The 25,136-nt window shown below is 44.8% G+C and overlaps 1 protein-coding gene across 1 annotated transcript; it reads right to left on the bottom strand.

The window, feature by feature from the left end:
* Positions 1 to 1,183: 1,183 nt before the first annotated feature.
* ACTR5 (actin related protein 5) lies at positions 1,184 to 25,136 on the bottom strand. The gene is made up of 9 exons (XM_032142526.2): positions 24,729 to 25,136; positions 23,332 to 23,561; positions 21,293 to 21,462; positions 18,108 to 18,325; positions 17,246 to 17,428; positions 7,854 to 7,970; positions 6,997 to 7,136; positions 5,783 to 5,915; positions 1,184 to 1,816 (listed from the first exon to the last, which is right to left on the bottom strand). The coding sequence occupies exons 1-9, from the start codon at positions 25,101 to 25,103 to the stop codon at positions 1,559 to 1,561; spliced, it is 1,824 nt and encodes a 607-aa protein (XP_031998417.1). The 5' UTR covers positions 25,104 to 25,136; the 3' UTR covers positions 1,184 to 1,558.

Genomic DNA, 25,136 nt, shown 5'->3' on the forward strand with positions numbered 1-25,136 from the left:
TGAGGCTGTCTCAAAAAAAAAAAAAAATGGTTAAGAAGGTAAAGTTTGTCATGTTGTTTTTACCATCACCACCACAAAACTCAATATAGTCAAATTTTCTTCTTCAACTACAGTTTAATTTCCTTTGCCTCTTTTCCTTATCTATTACTTTCTTATTTCATTTCTTTTCAATGGAGTATCTTCCCCCTGTGCATTTTCTATTTAGGTTTGTGATAACCTTTCCTTTTTCCTTTGTCTAGGGTCAGCTGTAGTCTTCCACTCTCTCCATCACCACTGCCCCTTCCCTTCCGGTCTGCAGTTTCTAAGCCCTTGAGAGCTGGAGATCCAGGTGATGACCCTTAGTAAACTGTATGAGCAAACAGGTTCTAAGGTGGCCTCATCAGAGGGGTGGGCTAGAGGCTCCATTAAGATTTAAAGGTACAAATTCGGTGACAATATTAGCTCAGGGGCCTTCTGGCATCAACAATTGGTTGTCTTTCAGTTAAAATTCTCACCAAGCAATCTCTGTAAAAGTGAGGGGATATCTGTCCATTTAAGACAGAGCTAGGAAGGTACAGGGAATGGGGGGTTATGAAAAAACTGAACAGGCTATAGGATAAACCTCCTCCAGTCTATTTCTTTCTTCCAAAAAGTCTGAAAAAGTTAAGAAGCCAACAAACTCAGAAGGACAGAAATAAAACATTTGTAGGCCTTGTATGGTGGAAAAGTTTCCAGCAGAGAAAGTATGAACAAAGTTGGGCCACTGGCTCTGGCACCAAGCAAGTCCCTGGCTTGCAGAGTGACCTCACATGCTGGTAACTTTCTGGGCTTTTCTCCTTATCTGTAAGGGGAAAAAATGGGAGGAGGGAAATATTTCTGGTTCCTGAGGCAACTGCTTTTATTGAATAAACATTACCTTTTATGAAAAATGTATCTTTTTAGAGACAAGGTCTTCCTATGTTGCCCAGGCTGGAGTGCAGTGGTTATTCACAGGTGCGATCACAGCACATGATAGCCTCGATCTCCTGAGCTCCAGCGATCCTCCTGCCTTAGCCTCCCACATAGCTGGGCCTTAACAGGCATGTGCCACTGTGCCCGGCAATAAACATTACCTTTTTATACGCATGAAAGACCTCCCCTCGCTAGGCATTCATGCAATTTTTGAATACATCCAGAAGAATAAAGTATCTACACGGACAAGATAAATTTTAAAGAATTTTTTTTAAAACAAAAAAGACTAAAATGTGGTAAGAAATCAGTCTTGTGCATTTTGTACATTTGTGTCCTCCACTCTGTCTTCATTTACTGCTACATGAAGCTGATGCCACAGCTGGCCACAGTTGAACAAAGACATCAGAAGGCCAGTTAGTCTCTTCACCACAGAAGCCCCCAAGTGAACCGAATTCTGAAGGGCAGGTCTCAGTGTCCCTTAACTTTGTTCTCCCCAGGAGAAATCCATTTTGCTGCCAAATGTGACCAGCAGACTTGGGCAGGTACATCTAGCACAATCACAGTCCTGTCACACTGCCAACGTGGCCCAAGGCATGGCGTGCAGGGCAGTCTCTCTGGAGGGCCTCTGCTACACCTGCTCACCAGCACCACCTCCACCAGCAGCGGAGCCCTTGCTGGATGCCTGGGCATCTGAGGAGCGGGAGGCCTGCTTCGGCAGGCGGATGGGGACATAGATGTTGGAAGCACAGTGCTCCTTGAGGTACTCTCCTCCCTTTTCTTCATACTCTTTCTTGGTGATCCAAACTTCATTATCATCTAGGTGGCTCAAGGCCCAGTCACGAGCACCGTACCAGGCATCCAGCACAGGGTTCGAGGCAAGTTGAACCTGAAACACAAAGAAGATTCACCAGGACACCTCCACCAGGGCTCCAGGCGTGAATGTTCACCTGGCTCAGCTACAGCCCCCAATATTTTATCCCCAGAAATATACACATAGGTGGGCCCAGTGCACTCCAAGACAGTTTGGGGCTACTTTCACATCCTGTAAACAAAGCTGAACTGGAATGCCCACTCTCCAGAACAGACGGCTGTCAGACATTTTACTAACATAAGACCTGACACTCGGGGTCAGAGAGGGTCCAGTGGCTCAGCCTCCTGCTGCACGATGCTGTCAACCACAAGCTGTCAGGGAGAGGTGAAGTGGAGGCTGGCCCGTGACCTGGGGAAAAGGCCTTCCTGGCCCTGCTCTTCACTCTGAGCAGAGCGGAACAGGGGCCGCTGCAAGGCAGCTCTAGCCAGGGTAGCAAAAGAGCCTCAGGAGAAATGGCAGCAGAGAGGGGTGACCTGGGCGTTCTCTGTGAGGCTGCCAGCACTTAGTTTCCCCTGCTTCTCATCGGAGCTGGGCTGGGGTTCAGCAACTCTGAGAAGGCCCTCGGCTAGGCTGATCTGATCATTATGGTAACACTGCAGCTCCCATCGGGCCTCCTGTGTTCTGGAGTTACCCACCTCACTTCCTACCTCCCTCTCACCTCCCCACTCCACCAATCCCATGAGTTCCAGGCTGGAATGGTGATTTCAGAACATTCAGGAGTGAAGGGCAGAGGCCATAACGGTGGAATCAGCATGCACAAATGGAGATGGGAAAGTGCAGGCTCAGGAGTCCAGCTGTGGGCTTGCCACGTGAGCAAGGGGCCTGTGAATGAGGACCTCGTCAGTAGGATAACCAGAGGCCCCACCCCTGGCTTCAGAGGATTTAAGTGCAGGAGTGTAAGGCACATGGTAGATGCTGCCTGGTACAGAGTATTCAATAAAGCATAGCTGTCATCATTACTAATAAAAAATGCAGCAAGACATATGGTTAACAGACTATACTGCCATAAAAAGGATGCTCTGGAAATGTACCTATTGATATAAAAAAATTGTCACAATAATTTGAAAGTGAAAAAAATACAGGTTACAAAATAAGCTATCAACAATCTCTTTTTGGTTAAAACCATACATGAGATGAAAACGACTGGAAAGTATACAAAGAACATTGCTCGCAGAGGTTGAAACTAGTTTTCTTGGTTTTCATTTTGGTTTAAATTGTCTGATATTTTTGTAATATTTAAAAATGTTTTACTGTTTAAGAAAAAACAGGACCTTAAAGTTGTAAATTTGCACATCTTGGGGTTCTCTTCCTTCTAATGATCACGGAGGGCCTTAGGTGGTTGGTATGTTTGAGCTACTGCTGAATACATAATCTAAAATTGGAACATCAGGGCTTAGTGACAGTGTGACACACTCATTACATTAGCAATGTGAAAGGGGGCAGAAACAGGAGGGGAGGGGGGAGCTGAGGCTAGGCCAGGTGAGACCATAACAGCAAAAGCAGGGCTGGGAAAAGATCTGGCTGGTAGCAGCATTCCTACAACCAATGCTTACAGAGTAATTCATGGGAGACTTTGGAAATTACCAAGAAATAGATCTTGAAAATCCTCTATGATTTTTTTCTCTACTACTTCATCCTAAGTTGCCACTGCCAGTGTGACCCAGCCCCATACTCATGCCCCTTACTGACACCCCTTGGCTTCCGCACTGCTGCTCTCTCCTGCTCCCCACTCCTCTTCCTCCACCTCCTTCTTAGACTTATGGGTGTCCTACAGCCCTTAAATGCTAGTGTTCTTTAGGGGTTCATCCTTAACATCACCTACCCTCTCAAAGAGTGCCCAGAGCACATTTATGCTTGTGGCAGGTGGGAGGGTGTGAAACTACCCTCTTGCTTTCCCCCTTACCCACCGAGCACTCATCCAGCTAGCTGTGGCCACCTTTCCATGTGTCCACTAGAAACTCAACCCACTCTGGAAATGGAACGTACTATCCTCTCCCTTAAGCCTGTCCTCCCTCCCACGGCTCCTCGTTCAGTGCATCTGTTATTCAGCAAACTAATTGCTCCACCTAGAACTTAGGAGTTATCTTAGGTCCCACCTCCCTCCCCAGATCCAACTTACTATCAAGCTCTGACAATTTGACTGCCTTAGCCTCTTTCACATCAACTCCCTCTCTTCTTCTCCCTCTGCCACTGCTTTCGTATTTCCTGCAGAGCTACCAAGTGACACTGTGCCAAGGGCTTGGGACACATTTCACAAGACAGTGGCTGTCTCATCCCTTACGAGAGGTGGATCTCGTAAGGAACATAGGGAAAGACAGGGAAGGCTTCCTGGAGGAAGTGATTTCCAGGAAACCAGCCACTAAGAGAGCTGGATGAGCTAGAAAGAGTATTCTATGCAAAGAGAGCCAGCATGTGCAAAGGCCCTGAGGCAGGAAAACTCTGGAAAACTAATAGTGGTTAGCTGTGGCTGACATGCAGGGTGGAAGGGGGAATGATGAGAGAACCCTGGACAGTTCTCAAGGTCAGAACACAAGAGACCCTGCAAATCCTGGCGAGTGGAGTGAGGACTTCCTCCTAGAGGCTGGAAAGCTGCCTCCTAACTGGTCTGCTTCCAATATTTCTCTTAATACCTTATTTTGCACATCAGTGTCAAATATATATTACTAAATGTAAATCAGATCACATTCCCTGCTTAGACTCCTTCATGGTTCATCACTATGGCCTAAAGATAAGAGTTGTGCAGAAAAGAGTTAACAGGACGGCCCTACTGTTACCTTAGAAGGACACACTTACAAGGGTGGGGCCTTGGTAGGCATCTGGGAACTTGGATTTTGGGAGAGTTCCTACCACCACCTGATAAGAGTGGCTCAATAAGCCCATTCACACAAATAATGTGGTTTATGCCAAACACATGCTTCCCTTCTGTGAGCCTGGAATTTGGGTATGCTCCAAGCAGGGGGTGCCTATGTGATCAGCCCCCAAATAAAAACCCCAGGCACTGCGTCTCCTACAAGCTTCCCTGGTTGGCGACACTGAATGTGCTCTTACAAGGCACTGCTGGGGAAATCATGTCCTGTGTGACTCCACAGGGAGAGGCCTCGGACGCTTACACCTGGTTGCTCCCAGATTTCACCCCGGGCACCTTGTCCCTCTGCTGAGTTGCCATAGTAAGTCACAGCTGTAAGTACGATTACATGCTGAATCCTGTGAATCCTCACAGAGAATCATCCTGCCTGGAATGGTCTTAGGGACCCTCAACACAACAGCTCATGTCTAAGAGCTTATTACATGCAGGCCCATTGTCGGGCGCTTGACGTGCACCAGTACACTGAATCCCAGCAACAGGTACCAATTACCCACTTCCTACCACTGAGACAGCCAAAGCTTAGCACAATTCAGTAATGTGCTAAGTGATGATGGAGTCAGCACCAAAGCCCACAGACGCCCGGCTAAATGTACACTACATCATGCAGCAGAGCAGACCAAGGCCAAGCTTCTTAGCAGGATGCACAGGCTCTGCACAGTGTGGGCTTTGCTGACCTCTCTACCTCACCCACCTCCTCTCCTCTTTATCAGCCATGTGCTCCAGCAACACTCAGCCACTTCTCACTCCCTCAACAAGCTTCTGGCCCCTGTGCCCTTGCTCATGCTAGTCCTTCTGTCTGGAATGCTCTCTCCAATGTATCCCATGCCCCACACTGTCTACAGGGGCCGGGACTAGGTAGAATGACTTATTCTTGATGTACACTCTTTCACACTCTTAGAATTCTACCCATGTCTTCATCTTCCAATTTAAAGAAACCACAAAACAGTATATAAAACATGATTCCCATTTTGCTTTAAAAATTAAACATGGACTTAAGACCAGAAGAAAAGCCACAAAAATGTTAACAGTGGATATTTCTGCATGATTATTACTTTTGCAATCATAAAACAGGTAATGCTATTTTTAAAATAACTGACTACTCGAACAATCAGTACCTGAAAAGAAGACTGGAAGGGTCTCATCTCCAACAGTTCCTTCTCCATTCTGGCTTTCATGCCAGGATACATTGTGTTCCCGCCAGTGAGGAAAACGTTCTGAACCAGCATTTCCTGAACGTCCTTTGGGTACCTAGGAAAGAAACAACTCCTAATATAGTCCCTTAACTCAAATATCAGAACGAAATGCGGATGCAGAGATGTAAGCTCTCGGTACAAAACAGAAAAACATCTACACAAAAAGCTAAAAAAAAAAAAAAATCAAAACTTTCATTTTTCATTTGTGTCTACAGAATGCCAGCCCAATGTTTCCAAATAGCCAGACAAAACCATAATCTGAATGGTCAACTTATTTCCTTAACATGATTAGAATTTTTATACTTTTATAACACATTAAAAAAATAAATTTGAGGATAAATTTACATACATTTTGATAAAGTCTAACTAATTTATACATTCCAGTAACCATCACTACAATCAAGACACAAAACATTTCCATTATCCCCAAAAGCCATGCCTCCCTTTTGAGGGCCCATCTATCGATCTGTGCTTTCTTTTTATCTTTTTTAGTAACAGCTTTATCTAAGACATATTTGATCACTTTCCAACCACTGTCAAGACAAAGCTCAAAGCCACTCAAAGTAGCAGCAGCAGCTTTTTCTTCCTTGTTAGGTACAAGTTTCCTTGCCGTTATAACCAACAGCAGCCAGAGTCCTACAAAATTCTATTCTCTACTCGCCCAACTTGAATTATCAAACTCACACTGCAAGAAAATGCCCGCATAAATGGGTAAAACATCTGGATTCTTATGGAAATGTAACTCTTAAATAAGTAAAATGCCTGCAAGGAGGGGAAAAAAATTTTATTAGCTCTGCAATATTTTTAGGGTGATTTAAAATCACTAGTCTTTAATAATGTGAAGGTTTACATGGAAACCAGTGTACACGTTATCGGATTGTTCAAACTTAAAAGACACTCTTAAAGCTACTCAGTCAACCCAGCATTTACAGGTTCAGAAAACAACTACAGAGCCCCAGTTAGGTGCCAGGCCTTGTGGTAAGAGATTAAGGGAATACTATCTAAGCACAGCAAGTCAATGAAAAGAAGAGAGTGAGACGCATTTTCAAGTGCCTGACCATCAAATCTACCATTCAATGCAAAATCCAAGGAAATGGTTCAGGAAAATAGAAGGAAAAGCAGATTCACTGTCTCACCTGTCCAGAATGTACTGAAGAGTCTCTGCAATCCCAGCCTGTTCTTCTCCTATGAGAGATGGCTGGAAAATAATCTCTGGAGCTCGAATTCTTTCTGTCCCAACAAACAGCTGATGATATGCTGCCAAGTTAAACACGGGCTTTAAAAACCCAAGGTTTAAAAGATATTTTTAGGCCAAATGACAAACATTCCAGTTGCTAATTTCCTCAAACTGCATTTCTTATCCCAATAGTTTCTGTCCCTTGTTAATGCCAATATAGCTTCTCCCAACTCTCTTGACCTGCTAATTCAATTTCCTACCTTCTTCCAACCTGTGTATTATAAACATGTACATGTTTCCATCATGAAATGGTCCTCGAGTTGCAGGGAGAGGCTTTGTGGAGAGCAGCAGCAAAAGGCCCAGTCTAGAGGACAAGTCTCCTGTTCGGTGCCTTGCTTAGTGCCCCATCCCTGCACAGCAAGGAAGCTCTCTGCCAGGTAGGTCTCAGACTCAGGACAGTTTATCTGGTTGGCATTGTAATGACAGAAACATAGACTCCAAAGAGGATTATGTGTACTGGCATTGGCTTAAATGTAAATGAAACCATTACAAGCCAGTATTCAGATCTCAAGTTCCCAATTACTTTCCCAAATGTTTCTGCCGGGTGGACTGTTTCTCACAGATTCACAGATCTTGGTGCTGGAACCAATCGATCAATCACCGGGGGAAAAAAATCCCTGATTTCAGATGTTTTAAGTATTGGTACCCAATTTCCTAAAAAACGTTAAGTTTTAAGTCCTAAAGAAACACACTAGCCCAGCCACTTAGGTCAACACCTTCAAAGAATAAGCATGTTCTGGGCTGTAGGAGTCAAACCTGGACAGTGGTGACTGGCTTCTCCACTCCAGGTGTTTCCTCTGAAAACAAGGGATCAAAATCATTCATGCTTTCCACATCTTCCAAAGACGGCTCCAGCTGCTCCAGATCAGGGGTCTAAGAGAAGAAGCAAAATGAAACAGAATCTGTACCTTCAGCAGGCCTCAGTTCTATCATTTTAGTGCCACAAAAAAGAACTGGGATCTTGCCCAATGTTCTAAAACCTTACATAAAAACTATGAAAATTTTTCTAAGCTATTTTTAAAAAAGCACACATGAACACGAAGACTAAAAAGCCAGGAACGGGCTTTGCTTTGATCTCCTACCTTTCCTACTTTATACAAGCCTCACCAACCCCCGCCTTCTCCAAAGCCTTCTGATGGTGCCAGCTCATGGCTGGGCCCCGTGGAAGACTTGCTGCTTGCATGAGTCACACCACCACACACGCAACTCTAAGAGAAGGGTGTGACAGCTGCTATCCTACAAGGCAGCTAGACTACCAGAAAAGTTAAAGCAATCTTTTAATAATTAATAAATACATCTGCTGGCCAGGGAGCGGTGGCTCGCGCCTGTAATCCCTCTGCACTTCGGGAGGCAGAGGCAAGTGGGCTGCTTGAGCCCAGGAGTTTGAGACCAGCATGGGCAACACGGTGAAACCTCGTCTCTACAAAAAATACAAACATTAGCTGGGTGTGGTGGTGAGCACCTATAGCCCCAGCTACTTGGGAAGCTGAGGTGGGAGGATCACTTGAGCCTGGGAGGTTGAGGCTACAGCGAGCCATGATCATGCCACTATAATCCAGCCTGGGTGAAAGAGCAAGACTCTGCCTCAGAAATATAAATAAATGTATGTGCCAACACTAATGAGCTCAACAATCAGTCCCTTAATAGCAGGTCCCGTTGGGCTGGGAATGGGACTAGAGGCCCTAAGGTAGCAGAGCGCTTCCTATTTGTGGAGTCCTGCAGAACAAGTTCTCCTCTATGACCACAATGAACCTGGATGGGGTCTAGACATGCTGGCATCATTTCCAAAAGAGAAGTTAGGGCACTTTTAATTTTAAACTGTACAAAATAAGTTGGGGATGGTGGTGGTTCTGAAAGACATCTTTAGCCATCTGTCTTGGACTCAATGGAGAGAAGTTCCGGGTAGAAATATTTAGTTGCATCCCAAGGAAGAATGCTGTAACAATGACAGCTGCTGCAGAATGGACTGTCTTATGAGGTAGTGTCTTGGGAGGGTTCAAGCAGAGTGTAACCAAAGCCAAGTATGCTTGAGAGGAGACTGCGCCATTGAGTATGCATTTTGAGTCTCTCCTTACTCTCGGAATTTATGAAGTATGTAAATTACCAACATAATTCAGAGGACTTAAATATACTTCTCTAGAACCTACACATATATACTGCAAATGTAAACTGGCATTAAAATAAGGCAATACCCCTCAATACCCCACACACATTCACACACCAAAAGTCATGTGGCAAATATGGCATGCAAGATGGGTGACAATGTACTCTAAATTCTGTTCAGTATAGATGATTCTACAATATTTGAGGGGGATTTTCCAGGCTTGAGGATAAACCCTGGAAAGGAAAGCGAATGTTTCTTCATGTGAGACTTGTGCACAGCATGAGGGAGGTGGCTGGTTTATAGAGGTAATCTGAGGAGGAAAGATGGGTTGGGTGACACGAATCTAAAGAACCTTGCTCTCAGGGAAGGAAGCAAAAGCTGTCCCTGCTAATACTGAATCAGACACAGAAGGAAGGGACACCTGCTATCTGCACAATCCTCACTGCAGACAATACTGTATTTGATGGGTGAGGATGCTATGGCTCAGAGAGGTGAAGTAACTTGCCCAAGGTCACATCACACTAGTAGGCAGTGGACACATGGGAAGAGGCAGAACTGCTCAGTTCTGAAGTCTTTGTTTTGCCTTAAGCTGGAGTTCTATAAATGATGAGGCTGAGGATAAGACAATTGGGGCTTTAGGAACATGGAAACGATCTAGCCTAAAGTCAGAGTAGGTAATACAAGAGATGAATGAAAGATTTTACATGCAGCAGCAAGACCAGCCGAGGCAATGACAGGCTCCTCTGTCCCAGCAGGAACAGCAGAGAGGGAGTAAAGGAACATTCCCCTTGCCATCTGCAGTTTGTGATCTGGAAGACTCTCAGCTCCCCTCACGAGAAGGGAGCCCTACCACGGGAGTGTCTGTGCCTATTCTGGCTTGGCACCAAACCCAGCTCTTCAGGAATGACCCCAAAGGGGTTCCAGGAGAGGAATGGAAATTGATCATCAAAGTTCTTTTTCATTTGGTGGTTTGTCATCTGGGGGAACCAGGAACCAGGAGGCAGTGTGACATAACAGAAGGTGGTCAGGCTCTGGAGTCACACTGATCCAGCTCGGAATGGCAACCAAAGGTATATTAAAGGTCACAGTGGTAGAGCTGGAAACAGTACACTCTGAACCGCTTGTCCATCTATGTAAAAGTGGGACGTGAACTTAGGGCAGCATTGGGTGAGAAATGAACAACGCTTCCCTCTTCCCTTTTAAACACACACTCAATTTGGTCCTTTAAATAATTCTGTTGTATTACTGGGTTGAAGACAAAGATGTCATCTGTGTCTTTAAAATAACTACAGACAAAACCTGTAACCTGTGATTCCCCAAGTAACAGGTGAAAGCAAGCACTGGGCTCCACTGGAGTCCTTCCTCTCTACACCCCACATTTTTACCCTATTCTTCATCTTCATCCTAACCTCCACCCTGGCCTCCCTCAATCCAAGTGATGACCTTTCCTGTGGATTCACACGCCCTTCTCTACCCAGCCTGGAATCCAATCACTTTTGCCATCATCCCTCCACCAACTCTATCTGCTTCTGTTACACCCAACCAGTAAGCCTGCAGTCTAAAGGATGCCTCCCAGTACTCCTTCCACTTGGGCTCTGGAGCAGATAATATTTTTAAAAGAAGGTCACAACAGTGACTTCTATCCCACACACTTTTCTGTAATGTGACCTTGACACTCCCCATACAGAAGTGGAGGGTCTTTGTTCCCTCCCCTTGAGTCTCAGTGGGGGACAATGAGGACTACAACCAACAAAGTATGGTGCAAATGATGTCATGTGACTTCTGAGGTAAGGTCCTGAAAGGTCACACAGCTAATGCTTTTATCTTTTGAAACATTCACTCTCTGGCTGCTCTCTTGGGAAGCTCCCTCTTGGAAACCAGTGGCCGCACTGGGAGGAGCCCAAGGCACATATGGAAGAAGAGGCCCTATGTAGGTGCCTGGGTCGAGACCCCCATGAACCCAGCCCTTGAGTCCTCCCAGCCCAGATACCAGACAGGTAAGTGAAAAACCCTCCAGCTGATTCCAGTCCCCAACTATTTAATTCTTCCCAGCAGTGGCTCCAGGCAACTTGAAGCAGAGATCCCTGCTGTAGCCTCTCTCAATTCCTCACCCACCAAATCCATGAGCACAATAAAATGGTTGTTGTTTTATGCTGCTAAGTTTGGAATGGTTTTTGTAGCAATAGAAAAGTTAAATATGCTCCACGGGGGCAGGAGTGCACAAAGTCCCAGGAGCTATTTAGGCAATCCTGTGGTTACTTCTCAGCTTCCTTCTGCCCGCCCTTTCCCAACACCCTTCTCCACAGACTCTCAACCCTGGGAATCTTAAAAGATTATCTTAGTTGCCTCAAAAAATGAACTTCCCTCTTTATTCTTCATTCTACTTCCTTATCTATTTTCATGTCCTTGAGCGCTTGTTTGGAGGTTCTAGCAGGGGAGCGCAACTACTCATATACTCTTGATGGAAGACCGGTCCTCCTCTATTGGGGATGGTCGCCCTCTTCGACCAAGCATGCAGCTCCGGGAGAAACACACACGAAGTGGTGAGGACAGAAAGAGACACCTGCTTAGCCAGCCAGATCAGCCGAATCAACCCTGGCAATCAATGGGGTGACAGATATCGCAGCCAGATCACCCTCACGTCCTATTTTCTTATCCTTTCAAGCCTTCCTTGTTTCAAAAAATAATTCTCATCCTAGGTTAAGCTGACCGTTCAAGCTCTTAACTCTCCCATCAACCCTTCTGGCTTCCTTTATCTCTGACTGCTCTTGCTCAATCTTCGTCCTGGCTTTTCTTCTGTCACCTGACTCTCAAGTGGTGGCATTCTCCAGGAATTTTTCCTTTCTTCCTCCCCATTTGATTCTGTCCTCCCATGACTCCACCTGATGTCCTGCAGAGTCCTGAAAAGCTCCACCTGATGTCCTACAGCGATTTTAAAGATAAGGAGCTCAGGGCCAGGCACGGTGACTCATGCCTGTAATCCCTGCACTTTGAAAGGCAAGGTGGGAGGCTTACTTGAGGCCAGAAGTTCGAGAACAGCCTGGGCAACACAGCGAGACCCATCTCTACAAAAAATTAAAAAGCAAAAAGTTAGCTGGGCATGGTAGTGCACTCCTGTAGTCCTAGCTACTAGGGAGGCTGAGGTGGGAGGATCAATTGAGCCCAGGAGTTTGAAGTTACAGTGAGCCATCATCACACCATGTACTCCAGCCTGTGCAACAGAGTAAGATCCAATCTCTTAAAAAAAAAGAAAAAAAAAAAAAAAGGTGCTCAAAACGAAGCCAATTATGGTCAAAGGCACTACCATCTACCCACTGCCTTTCAATACAGCCTAAGGGTTACAAGAGTGGAATCTGGAATTGAACTGCCTATGTTTGAATTTGACCAGCACTACTTCTAGCTATGTGACCTCACTCCAAATCTTTCCCTGTTTGTAAAAGGGGGATAATGATAGTACCTACCCAATGAGTTGTGAACACGAACCAGGAGGACACCTATGTAGGTGCTCAGCAAGGGGTCGGCACATGCCACATGCTGTGTCATCAACACTGCTACTCTTGTCACCTTGGCTTGTAAATGGCAGTGAGATCTTGGGATCCTACATCTGTTTTGTTTTCCCACCTGTAGCCTCACCCCTCCCTTCAACCCATCATCCTAACTGCCACCAGTTAGTTTCCCAAAACAAAATCTCATCGTCTCATTCCCTTGCTCAACATCCCTGGAAGGCTCCGAATGTCTGAAGGATAATATGCAGGCTCATAAGCCTGATGGGTAAAGAACTTAATAGTCATCTCCACTTCATCACCCACCACAGCCTTTCTTGTTCACTCTATATACCTGCATATGTGGTTCTTTCCACCTAAAATGTCCTTCCCTCCTCCTTTTGCTACCTACTGAAATCAAATAATCTTCCTTTTTTTTTTTTTTTTTTTAGACAGGGTCTCGTTCTGTTGCCCAGGTTGGAACGCAGTGGCACAACCATGGCTCACTGCAGCCTCAAACTCCCAAGCTCAAGTGATCCTCCCACCTCAGCCTCTCAAGCAGCTGAGACTACAGATGCATGCCCAGCTAATTAAAAAAAATTTTTTTTTAGAGATGGGGTCTATGTGACTCAGGAATTGGTCTCAAACCCCTGGGCACAAGTGGTCTTCCCTCCTCAGCCTCTCAGTGTTGGGATTACAGATGTGAGTCACTGTGCCCGGCCCAAATAATCTTTCAAGGCCCAGCTGAAACATCCAGTCCTTTCTCAAAAAACCAAATGTGTATTCCCACACACATTTACCACCATACCTGCTACACTTCATTACAGTCAGCTAAGCACAGTGCTATAGCCCTCGTTTTTTGTTTTTGAGGTACCCAGGAAGGCAGGCATTGTATCTTAATCACCTCTGCATCCCTGGTATACTGCGCCTGTCACTGAGTGGTGGGCCCCTGGGATACACCCTCAAATTCCCCTGGAATAGAGATGATTGTAAAGCTTTGGGTTTCAAGAGGTTTCTTCAGCTGCCAAAAAAAAAAATATCAACATTCACCTCCACCTACCTTCATTCCAAAGCATACTATCTTAAGATAACTTCTTAGCTTCACAAAAATTATAAAAAGGACATTTACTTATCCCAATTCATATGACTCGCAGAGAGGAACAAAGCTGATAATTTCAACACAGAGAACAGGCATCCAACAGAGAATAGTTTTCTCTGCCACGGCTGGCTTCTCTCTCGCTAGAGTTTGCCAGGGTCTCCACATGTCTTATGTGGCGTTCAGAAACACTAATATGACTGTTCTTTTGGAACTGCATGGAATGACAGTTTGCCAAGGCATACCACAGAAGATGCAGCATGGTTCCCTAAAACAGCCTTGAGCAGCATAAGAAGAAGCAGAGGCCAACCCTGATCTTGGCTAGTAAAGCCAGAGAACTTTCTATATTTGGCCCAATGCGTTTTCCAACAAATGATGATGCTTAAAACCTGTGTTCTCCCCCTCCTACCCTCTTACGCTGTGCTTGTAGCTATGAAAAACAAGTATCTTCTGGTTTAAATACTTCGTTAGAACGCAACAAAGCCTGCTCCTTCACAACATCCTCACAGAAATAACTGCAGAATAGCAAGGTCAGAATAGATTGGTCTGTAAGAAAAAATAGATTTTCGAGACCACTATTAGTTAAATCCAGCTGTATTAATTCAGTTCAGCCATTACTGCTTAAGTGGAATTTCAATATGAATTTTGGTTCACATATATTGATTCAATTCATTCTAAATGAATTATATTATTGGAAAATCTACAAATACTTTTTGAAAGGTAGAACTGGCTAGCCGTTGTCATGGTCAAGTTTATCCCACATATGTGACTGTAATTGACTCTGATCATTAAGAATTACCCTAAAATGCTGAATGCTGACTAACCATTAACACTTTGGCGACTGATCACCACTTTTTTTTTTTTTTTTTTTTGAGACGGAGTCTTGCTCTGTTGCCCAGGCTGGAGTGCAATGGCACAATTTCAGCTCACTGCAACCTCCGCCTCCTGGGTTCAAGCAATTCTCCTGCCTCAGCCTCCCAAGTAGCTGGGATTACAGGCACCTGCCCCCACGCCCGGCTAATTTTTCTATTTTCAGTAGAGACAGGGTTTCACCATGTTGGTCAGGCTGGTCTTGAATTCCTGACCTCCGGTGATCTGCCCACCTCGGCCTCCCAAAGTGCTGGGATTACAGGCGTGAGCCACCGTGCCCGGCCCAACTGATCATCAAATTTATTGCATATAGAAAAATCTTTTGCAGTCCAGCATTTCAAAATCCCCTAAACCCAAGGAGATTTAAATGTGTGTGACAGAGCATAAAATGAAGTAGGTACCTACTGAGTATCTGCCGAAAGAATAGGGGAATGGGTGATGAATCACAGCATGTAACAAATGCAGACAAATGAACAAAGAAAAGGAAAAACTAGTTTCCTCACTGATGAAGAATCACATCTTCACAGCTGTTTGGTTTTTTTTTCCCTTTTTGAAATCTGAAATCCCTCATCTGCATGTGGCTGAGTGGCACTGCTCTGGTATAAAGAAAAGTATGTCCTGCTAACATGTCAAGCATGATAAAAACTAAATATGGATGAATACATAACAAAGACAACACGGTTCCAGATTTCAGTAAACAACAACTCAAATCTCAAATAAAGATCTGAAAAACCGAGAGAAGCAAAATGGAAAAGGCACACACTGATTCAACTGAGGCTGATCTGGGATGTTGTGTTGGAAGAAGATGGTAAAGGCCCCTTCTATGACAAGATCTTAGTGATACGGTAAGGTGTATCTAGTAAGCCTATCTCAGGATCTGCTCTATAAAGCATACACTCAGATACTGTCCTCATATAATCGACAGCCTGGGAATGAGACGTAGAGAATGCAACGGTGAGAGGATAAACTATGAGCGAGCCTCCAGCTGGGAGCCCGTCACTGCAAAAGTAAGCTTCCTGTTGAGCCAAAGGCAACTCTGACATCACTGATAAGCACCATGCTACGCCCAGCATCAAATGGCACTGACTTGCAGTTTTCCAAAGTATCGTTTTTTTTCTGAAAGGATAATCAACAGCTTAATGAAAGTTGATTTAAAAAGAAAAAAAAAAAACAAGAGGCTAGTCTGGTTTATCCTGCCTAAAACATGTCTCAAGGCAATAAGTTCCTTTGTTTTGGAATTCTAGGGATGACAGATCCAGGAATAGTATGTACATTTACTAACTCTTTGTTCCAGTTCTCAAGGCAGGCGACTCAACCAGCGACTTCTGGACTGAGGAGTGACCTGCAGGCTGCCCCTTTGCCATACAGGAACTAAGATGCTGGGGCCTAAGCTCTTTTGGCTACTTCGACACTTATTAACAGCCAAGCACGGTGGCTCAAGCCTGTCATCCCAGTGCTTTGGGAGGCTGAGGTGGGAGGTTCACTTGAGGCCAGGAGTTCAAGACCAGCCTGGACAACCTGGTGAGACCCCATCTCTAAAAAAATTGTAAAAGTGACTTAGGCATGCTGGCGCTCACCTGTAGTCCTAGCTTCTTAGGAGGCTGAGGTGGGAGGATCCACTTAAGCCCAGGAGTCTGAGGTTACAATGAGCTATGAACATGTAACTGCATTCTAACTAGGCAACAAAGTGAGACCCTGTTTCAAACAAACAAAAATACTTATTTATTTATTTATTTATTTTTTGAGATGGAGTTTTGCTTGTTGCCCAGGCTGGAGTGCAATGGAGCGATCTCGGCTCACTGCAACCTCTGCCTCCCGGGTTCAAGTGATTCTCCTGCCTCAGCCTCCCAAGTAGGTGGGATCACAGGTGTGTGCCACCACACTAGGCTAATTTTGTATTTTTAGTACAGACAGGGTTTCGCCGTGTGGGCCACACTGGTCTTGAACTCCTCACCTCAGATCATCTGCCCGCCTGGGCCTTCCAAAGTGCTGGGATTACAAGCGTGAGCCAGCAGCACACCTGGCCTCAAAAACACTTATTAACAGTGCACGGGTGAGGAAACATAAGAATAAGAAAAAGAGAAAATCAAAGAGCTTATATAAGGGTCTTTAGCAACTAATAAAAGGCAACCTTTACATGTATTATTGAGCATAACTACCAACAGCTGTAAAAAATTCATAAATCATGTATGAAGCATGATCCCTGTCCTTAGGGAACATCAAGATGGAAAGGAGGTAAGTGAACAATCAACCACAATATATTTAATAAAACACTAGAAGGAAATTAAAGGAAGTGTATGACTGCCAATGACTATCAGTGGAGCTGGTTTAGGTTCAAGACAGCACCACCGGTTTGGTGTGTGAATGTTCTTCCTATGTTAAATGCACTTTCTGCGCTCAGGGATCCCGGGATCTACAGGGTGAAATCCCTTCTGACAGAATTTCAGTTGATACAAGGTCAGTGCCATCTCTGCCACCACCCACGTCCCCTCTGCTCTCTTTTCCTCCTGACTCTGGGCACAACCCCTTTGATGTCAGGCCTCTCAGGACACTCCTCCCCTCAAGAAGGGCTGCTCCTTCCAAGGCCCTCGGTTACCTCTGGCTTGCTGTCTACCACATCCACCTCGAGGTTGGCTTCCGCTTGGAGGATTTTCTGCTTAGCCTGCTCCACTGCTAAACTGAGCTTCTGGATGTAGGACTGCAGCTCTTCTGGGGAGTCCATATTCAGCTCTATCAGAGCTTTGTGAAACTGATCCATCTGGCCATCCTCTAGAAGTTCCTGAAAACAGAGCAGTCACAAACAGGAAGGAAAGTAGCTTCAAAGCCAAACGGAGAAAACGACAGCTGGAGAGGGCTTCCAGAGCTCCCCTGGCCTACTCTGTCCAGAGCCACACCTCCAGCTCCCTCCAGTTTCACACAGCTGCCCACCTCTCTAACTGTCTCTAGGCTAGCACTGCATCACAGTTCCAGCAACAACTGATTAGTAAAACTAATGATGGTGACAGATGTCTAAAAGGTTGTTACCCTTTTTTTTTTGGTGGGGGGGGGATGTGGAGGAAGGTGGGAAAGTTACTAAGAGGAGACATGAAAGGAGCCTTCTGGGATACTGACAATGCTGTTTCTTAACCTGACAGCAGATACACGGGTGAGTTTCACTTTGAAAATCCATCAAGATGAAACATAAAGATTTGTGCACTTTGCATCATGTATGCTACACTTACAAAGTTTAAAAACATAAAGGAGTTTATAAGGTGAAAATAAACACTGGAGTCCACAGCTCTTTCAGAAACAGCTGCTTCTACACTGTATTCTAGCTGATGACCCCCCTGGACTCCTTCCTGACCCCAAAGATGACAAACAGTCAGAGCATCTTAAGGCCAATGGAAAAATATGCAAGAAAATCTTCTGAGACCATCTTGTTAACACGGAAGGGCACCCGTCCCTGTGTCTGCTATTACCTGCACGTATAGCAGTCGGTCCAGACGCTCCTGATCCAGCTGCAGCTTCTCCTCCCGCCGCCGGGCATTGAGCTCCTGCAGCCGCCGCAATTGCTGCTGCCGCCTTTCTTGTTTCTCCTCAGAGGTCAGAGTGCTGCCCAGGAGCTTGCTGGAAAATGGGAGCTGCATCTTGTGGACATTATTCTCATAATAATCAGGACACCGCCATTTGTGTAATTCTTCAAAGAAACAATTTTGAAAGTTATGAAATGGAAACACTATTAACACAACAATTAAAAGTCAATACCAGCCGGGTGCAGGGGCTCACGCCTGTAATCCCAGCACTTTGGGGGGCCGAGGTGGGTGGATCACGAGGTCAGGAGATCGAGACCATCCTGGCTAACACGGTGAAACCCCATCTCTACTAAAAATACAAAAAAATTAGCCAGGTGTGGTGGCGGGCACCTGCAGTCCCAGCTACTCGGGAGGCTCGCTCTGTCACCTACGCTGGAGTGCAGTGGTGCGATCTCGGCTCACTGCAAGTTCTGCCTCCTGGGTTCACGCCGTTCTCCTGCCTCAGCCTCCTGAGTAGCTGGGACTACAGGCACCCGCAACCATGCCTGGCTAATTTTTTTGTATTTTTAGTAGAGACAGGGTTTCCCCATGTTAGCCAGGATGGTCTTGATCTCCTGACCTCGTGATCCGGTCGCCTCAGCCTCCCAAAGTGCTGGGATTACAGGTGTGAGCCACCGTGCCCGGCCAACTCCATATTTTTTTTTTGTTGTTTTTTTTTAAAAAGTCAATACCAGCATTTCAGACATAGCTCAGATGGAGAAAATACGCTCCATCCAATCGCTGAATCCACTCAATCAACTAAAAGCAGCTACCAAACCTGGACATAATGCCAGCAGGCCTGTTCTAAAAGAACTGCTAAGTAAGTTCTTCAGTGAGAAACAACACCAGAAGGAAGCTTGGAGCATCAGGAATGAAGGAAGAGCAACAGAAATGATAAAAATCTGGTTAAACATAACAGACTAATCTCCTTAGGAGTTCTTTAAAACCTATTTGACAACTGAAAGTAAAAATCACAACACTGTCTGATGGGTTTCGAATGTATACAGATGAAATAAATAAGACAACTTTAAGACAAACCGGGCAAAATAAAGGAGTCTGTACAGTGCTAACATTTCCACATTCCCCTTGAAGTGGTAAATACAGAATCTAAGTAGACTGTGAAAAGTTGTGTTTACTGTAATCTCTAAAGCAACCACTAAAAACTACAGTAAAAAGGTAGAGTAAAAAACACAACAGATAAAATACTTTAAAAAAACAAACAAAAAAAAGCTCGAATAACCTAAAAGGAGGCAGGAGAGAGAAACAGAGGAACAATAAACAGAAGGAACAAAAACAGATAATAAAATGGTGAACCTAAATCCAAGCATGTGAATAATTAAACTAATTATAAATGGTTTAGCCTAACAATTAAATAGAGGCTGACTGAATAGATTTTTTTTAAAAATCATCCAACTACCAAGAAATTCACTTGAATATAATGATATAGGTAGATTAAAGGTAGAAGGACGGAAAGACATACCGTGCAAGCACATGACCCAGCAATCTATTTACTCTGGAGAAATGAAAACAAGTTCACCCAAAAGCTTGTCTCTATCCCAAGCCCAGGCAATCTTTCCCTCACTTCTTCTCTATCACTATGGTTTTATCTTCTCAAAATGTCAGGTAAATGGAATCAAATAGTATGTACCTTTTGAAACTTTTTTTTTTTTTACTCAACATCATGCCTTTGAGATTCATTCAAGTTGTTGACTGTATCAGTAGTTTGTTCCTGTTTATTGTGGATAAAAACAGGATATGATTATAAAGAGAAATCATATGTAACCAACACCACAATCAGGATACGGAAGAGTTCAACATCCCAAAAAATTCCCTCATGCTCTCTCTTTATAATCATATCATAGAATTGTAAAAGAAAAAGTTAACTAAAAAAAAGAGTCAATACCAGAGCACCTGGAGAACAGAGAAGTGGGAGCACGGAGAGCTGTGTGCCTCGGCCGTGTCTTCTGGCAAGCCTCTAACTCTCCGGACTGAGTGTTCTCATCAATTACTTATTTCCCTATCTGTCTCCCCAACTTCTTTGTATCCCAGGAATAACAAATGTTTAATAAATGCTTTCTAAAGTTAATTAAAACACAGCTCTTCACACATGAAACGTATACTTAAAAATGGTTAAAATGGCAAATTTATGTTATATGGTTTTCACCACAATTAAAAAAAAAAAGATGCAGTTTTTGTCCTTCAGGAGCTCATTATTGGTCAGCTGAGGTCAGTACCCTCAATGACAACAAGCAAATCCATTCTTGGAATAGAGTTGTATTCACAGTGGCATTGTCCGTAGTCCTTTGGTTTTATATGAACTATTTAAATTCATGAGGAAGATATTTTCATCACATTCATGTGACAATAGTAACTAAAACTCATACTTTAATTTGAAGTAAAATACAACCAAAAGTCCAAGACAAGTTTGAAAAGAAAAAGAGAGGCCAGGCGCGGTGGCTCAAGCTTGTAATCCCAGCACTTTGGGAGGCCGAGGTGGGCGAATCACGAGGTCAGGAGATCGAGACCACGGTGAAACGCCGTCTCTACTAAAAATACAAAAAATTAGCCGGGCGTCGTGGTGGGCGCCTGTAGTCCCAGCTACTCGGAGAGGCTGAGGCAGGAGAATGGCGTGAACCCGGGAGGCGGAGCTTGCAGTGAGCAGAGATTGCGCCACTGCACTCCAGCCTGGGCGACAGAGCAAGACTCCGTCTCAAAAAAGAAAAGAAAAAGAGGTGTTTCTGCAGCATAGATGTTATTGTAATGGTATAATAAAACAATTTCAATTGTTTTCTAACTTAAGATACTTTTAGTCTGATATGTTCTGCTCACTCTTAAAAGTATTTAATATCTGGAAAAAGCTGAAAGTTGTACAATTCCAAGTTCTGTATTACAAGCAAGTTATAAAAGCTACCATTTGTGAAGGGAACCTATACAACGTAAGTTATCAGTTTACTGAATAGTTTAAGAAAGGCAATACAAAAAGGGGAAGGAGGTGCTTAAAAAGTGAGCAAGCAAAGAATCATGCTGGCAATTATTAAGGAATACAAGGTAGACAACACCCAAAAGCTGCAGGCAAACATTCTCTTGGATACCTTCCACATAATCCTCAGCAATGTAGCTGTGCTCATGCAGAATCTCCTCCATGCGGCTGAGGGTGATGGCTGCCAGGTGCCCAGGGTACTTCAGCTGGAGGAGACGCTGGAGGTAACCAGCTGCTTGGCTTCCTCCAAGATTGATGCGCTTGCAGTTTTTAGCATCTAATCTATAACCAAGCAGTAGAAAACAGCACTGAAATTTCTGGAGAAGAGAAATATGGAGCATCTTGGGAGAAACAAGATAATTTAAGGCAGATAAAGAAGAAACAGACCAGCAGGAGAAACACAAAACCTGACAGTTGGAAGGGACGTTAAAGTTCCCCTGGTATAATCTCTTATCTAGGCAGGCATTCCTAGTTCACCCATACAGTCACACAGCCACCTAACAGGTACACACTCCAGTCAGATCTTAATGAGTCTCATCATATATTTCTCAAACTGTAGTCCTGGGACCAAGTATCCCAGAATGAGCTGGGGGAAATGTTAAACTGCCAATTCCCAGGACACAGCTGCTCTAGGGTGGGGCCTGGGGATCTGCATTTTAATGAGCTCCCTAGGTGACTGAAGGCCAGAGTTTAAGAAGCCCTCCCTTAACACTCCACATCTACTGAAGCAAACACGTTAAGCAACCACACGCATCCTGGCTTACTGTAAAAGAACCAGAGTAATTTTATTTTCCTAATGTGAGAAAGTAAGTGGCAGAGCACTAGGAACTTACTGTAGGGAACTAAAATGTCACTGCTGTATCATACCTCACCAGCAGATGCCAGCATAGAACATGGTATGATTCACTCTGATAATTTCCCAGCCTTCAGGTAATTTTCTCTCAATATAAAATATGTTACTTTTTATTTCTGCATATTCCGTTTACATGGAGAACTTCATACATCAGGAGCGTTTGGTAACACCTAAGAATTACTTTTATCTTCAAAAATTTTCACAGAAACTTCATGAGAAATTCAATGGTATTTGCCTTATATGTTCAGTCTGCTTTACAGTTTACAAAGTGCCATTACCTACCTTATCTCATTTCAGTCTCAGGGTAACCCTGGGAAATCAGTTTTTCCCAATTTTACATATCAGGAAATGAAGTGAGGAAGTTAAGTAGCAGAGCTGCAAACCCAGGCATTCAGCTGTAAAGCGTGGGTCTCTTTATGCCACGTGAGAAACCTTCTCAGGAGAACACAGTGGTGGCCTAGGCTCTTATCAGACAGTGAAAGCTCAACGATAAAGTGGGAACAGATTTTTAAATATGACATAAACTACCCTTGCCTTTTATTCAACTTGAAAATATTTAGTAAGGGTCCATTACGTGCCAGGTACTGTACCTGAAAGGTCTAAACAATAGTGATTAAATAACTTGAAATTGGCTGGGCACGGTGGCTCACCCCTGTAATCCCAGCATGTTGGGAGGCCAAGGAGGGTGGATCACTTGAGGTCAGGAGTTTGAGACTAGCCTGACCAACATGGTGAAACCCTGTCTCTACTAAAAATACAAAAAAAATTAGCCGGGCATGGTGGCGGGTGCCTGTGGTCCCAGCTACTCGGGAGGCTGAGGCAGGAGAATCAATTGAACCCAGGAGGCGGAGGTTGCCCTGACCCAAGATCCCACTGCACTCCAGCCTGGGCAACAGAGCAAGACTCTGTCAAAAAAATAAAATAAAATAAAATAAAAAACAAACTCCAGAACACAAAGATGGTCTCGATTAAATTTATTCAAAACATTTCTACTGAATGTCTACTACCTGCAGATACTATGTTAGCTATCTCCCCATATGTCAGAATTATAAAATTGTAGAATTATGGATGTGGAACTAAGAGATCATCCACCCCAACTCCCTCCAGAAGGTCACAAAGGACAGAAATATAGGCAAAGGGACTTACCCATAGTCACACAGTGAGGTAGTTCAAAGCTAAGCCCAAGGGCTCAGTTCACAGGCTAGTACTTGCTCTTTCTACTCTGCCTTTAAAACACGCACTAAATGTTTCCTGAATGCTTCTCAAAATAGCACTCAAATGTCACAAGTGCAACTCACCTCCCTTCTAAGATGGGTAAAACATGCGTACACTGGTATCCAGATGAAATGATGAGCCCACTGCACATCGAGTTCTTTGGCTTATTGTGGTAGAAGCTGAAGAGGCTGTCTATTCCATAGGCAACCTTGGGAATCCCGTAGCACTCAAAAAGAAGCTCAGACATCATTTGCCGTGAATACAGTGGGTTGCACACAGCTTCTGTAAAAACTATGGGATGATCAACACAGCCCTACTTTGAAAGGAAAGGGCAAATAGATGAGTGGTAACAGAATACTCTTTTTGAAGCATAAAAGAACCCAAAATCCTTATTGCAGGACTGAATTTGCTTTTGGCTTCTTAATCAAAAACCTGATCAGAGGCGATTATAAAACTCTCATCTCATCTTTACTTGAAAATATGAAAGTAGAGTCAATTTAAGTTATTAAGTCAAGGTCCCATCCAAACTGTCAGCAAATCGTGTTGGCTCTATCTTCAAAGTATTTCCAGAATCCAACTGCATCTAATGACATTCCCTGCTACCTGCCTCATCTAAGCCACCATCATCCCTCACCTGAGTTATTCCAACAGCCTCCTAACTCGTCCCTGTTTCCACCCTATGACCCACAACAATTCATTCTCCATACAGCAGTAATAGTGATCCTTTTAAAACATAAATCAGGTCCTTCCTCAGCTCAACACCCTGCCATGGCTCCCCATTTCACTCAGTAAAAGCCTATAAGGTGTGTGATCTGCCTCTCCACTACCTCTCTGACATCCTCTTTCAGGTACTACTCTCCCCCTCACACAGGCAGCCTTGCAATTTGGATTAGGGCACACTCCTGCCTCAGGGCCTTTTCACTGGCTGTTCCCTCTGCCTGGACCTTTTTCCTTCAGATATTCACATGGCTTGCTACCTGAATCACCTCCTTCAAGTCCTTGCTCAAACATCACCTTCACGAGTCCTACCCTGACCATCTTCTTAAAAAAATTTAACTCCCTCCTCTCCTATCGCGGCGTAGAATCTACTACACTTTAATTCTATGTTTACTGTCTGCCTTTTCATACTAGAATACCTTTCCATAGTATTAATAGCTCCATAAGCACAGGAAGTTTTGTGTGTTCACACATGTACTCCAAATGCCTAAAAAGTGCTTGACACAGAGTAAGTGCTCAATACGTATTTGTTAATAAATGGGCTTAACAAACGAGCATATATGCCCAAAGGTATGCTCCAAGATAACAAGGAGCAGCATTTTATTCGCTGCTATACCCACAGCGCCTAGCATCTGGTCGACTAAAAGACAATCGGAGCTACTGAAGTGACTGTTACCTCTCCGAGAGCAGAGTAAGCGGAGACGAGACCGCACCCATCCCCTCAAACCCAGCCCAGCCCAGCCCAGCCTACTCCGCCCTTCACCTGTGAGGAGACACCCAGGTGCTGGAAGCTGTAGTCCAGCAGCAACTCCTGAAGCTCCAGGTTGACCGGCACGTTGCGGTCGAAGGGCGAGCGCAGCATCCAGCGCAGTGGCTCCAGGCTGCCCAGGGCGTTCCCTACCTGCGGGCCCGACGCGCCCCGTGCCCCGCCACGACCGCGGGCGCACACCGCGCGGAACTGCAGGCGCGGCTCGGGTCCTGGGTCCTGCCCGGGACACGCCCAGCCAGCGCGGACTTGGAACGACCCGTTGTCCAGCACCAGCGGTACCGGCAGTGGCCCGTGTGCCACCGGGCCGGCCTCCAGCACCGGGTCCGGTGCGGCACGGGCGTCGCGGAACGGGAACACGTTCGCCGCCATCTTGGAGCGCGCGCCCAGCCCCGCCCCTCGGCG

The sequence above is a fragment of the Hylobates moloch genome, unplaced genomic scaffold, assembly GCF_009828535.3.
Source record: "Hylobates moloch isolate HMO894 unplaced genomic scaffold, HMol_V3 SCAFFOLD_21, whole genome shotgun sequence".
Classification (NCBI taxonomy): domain Eukaryota; kingdom Metazoa; phylum Chordata; class Mammalia; order Primates; family Hylobatidae; genus Hylobates; species Hylobates moloch.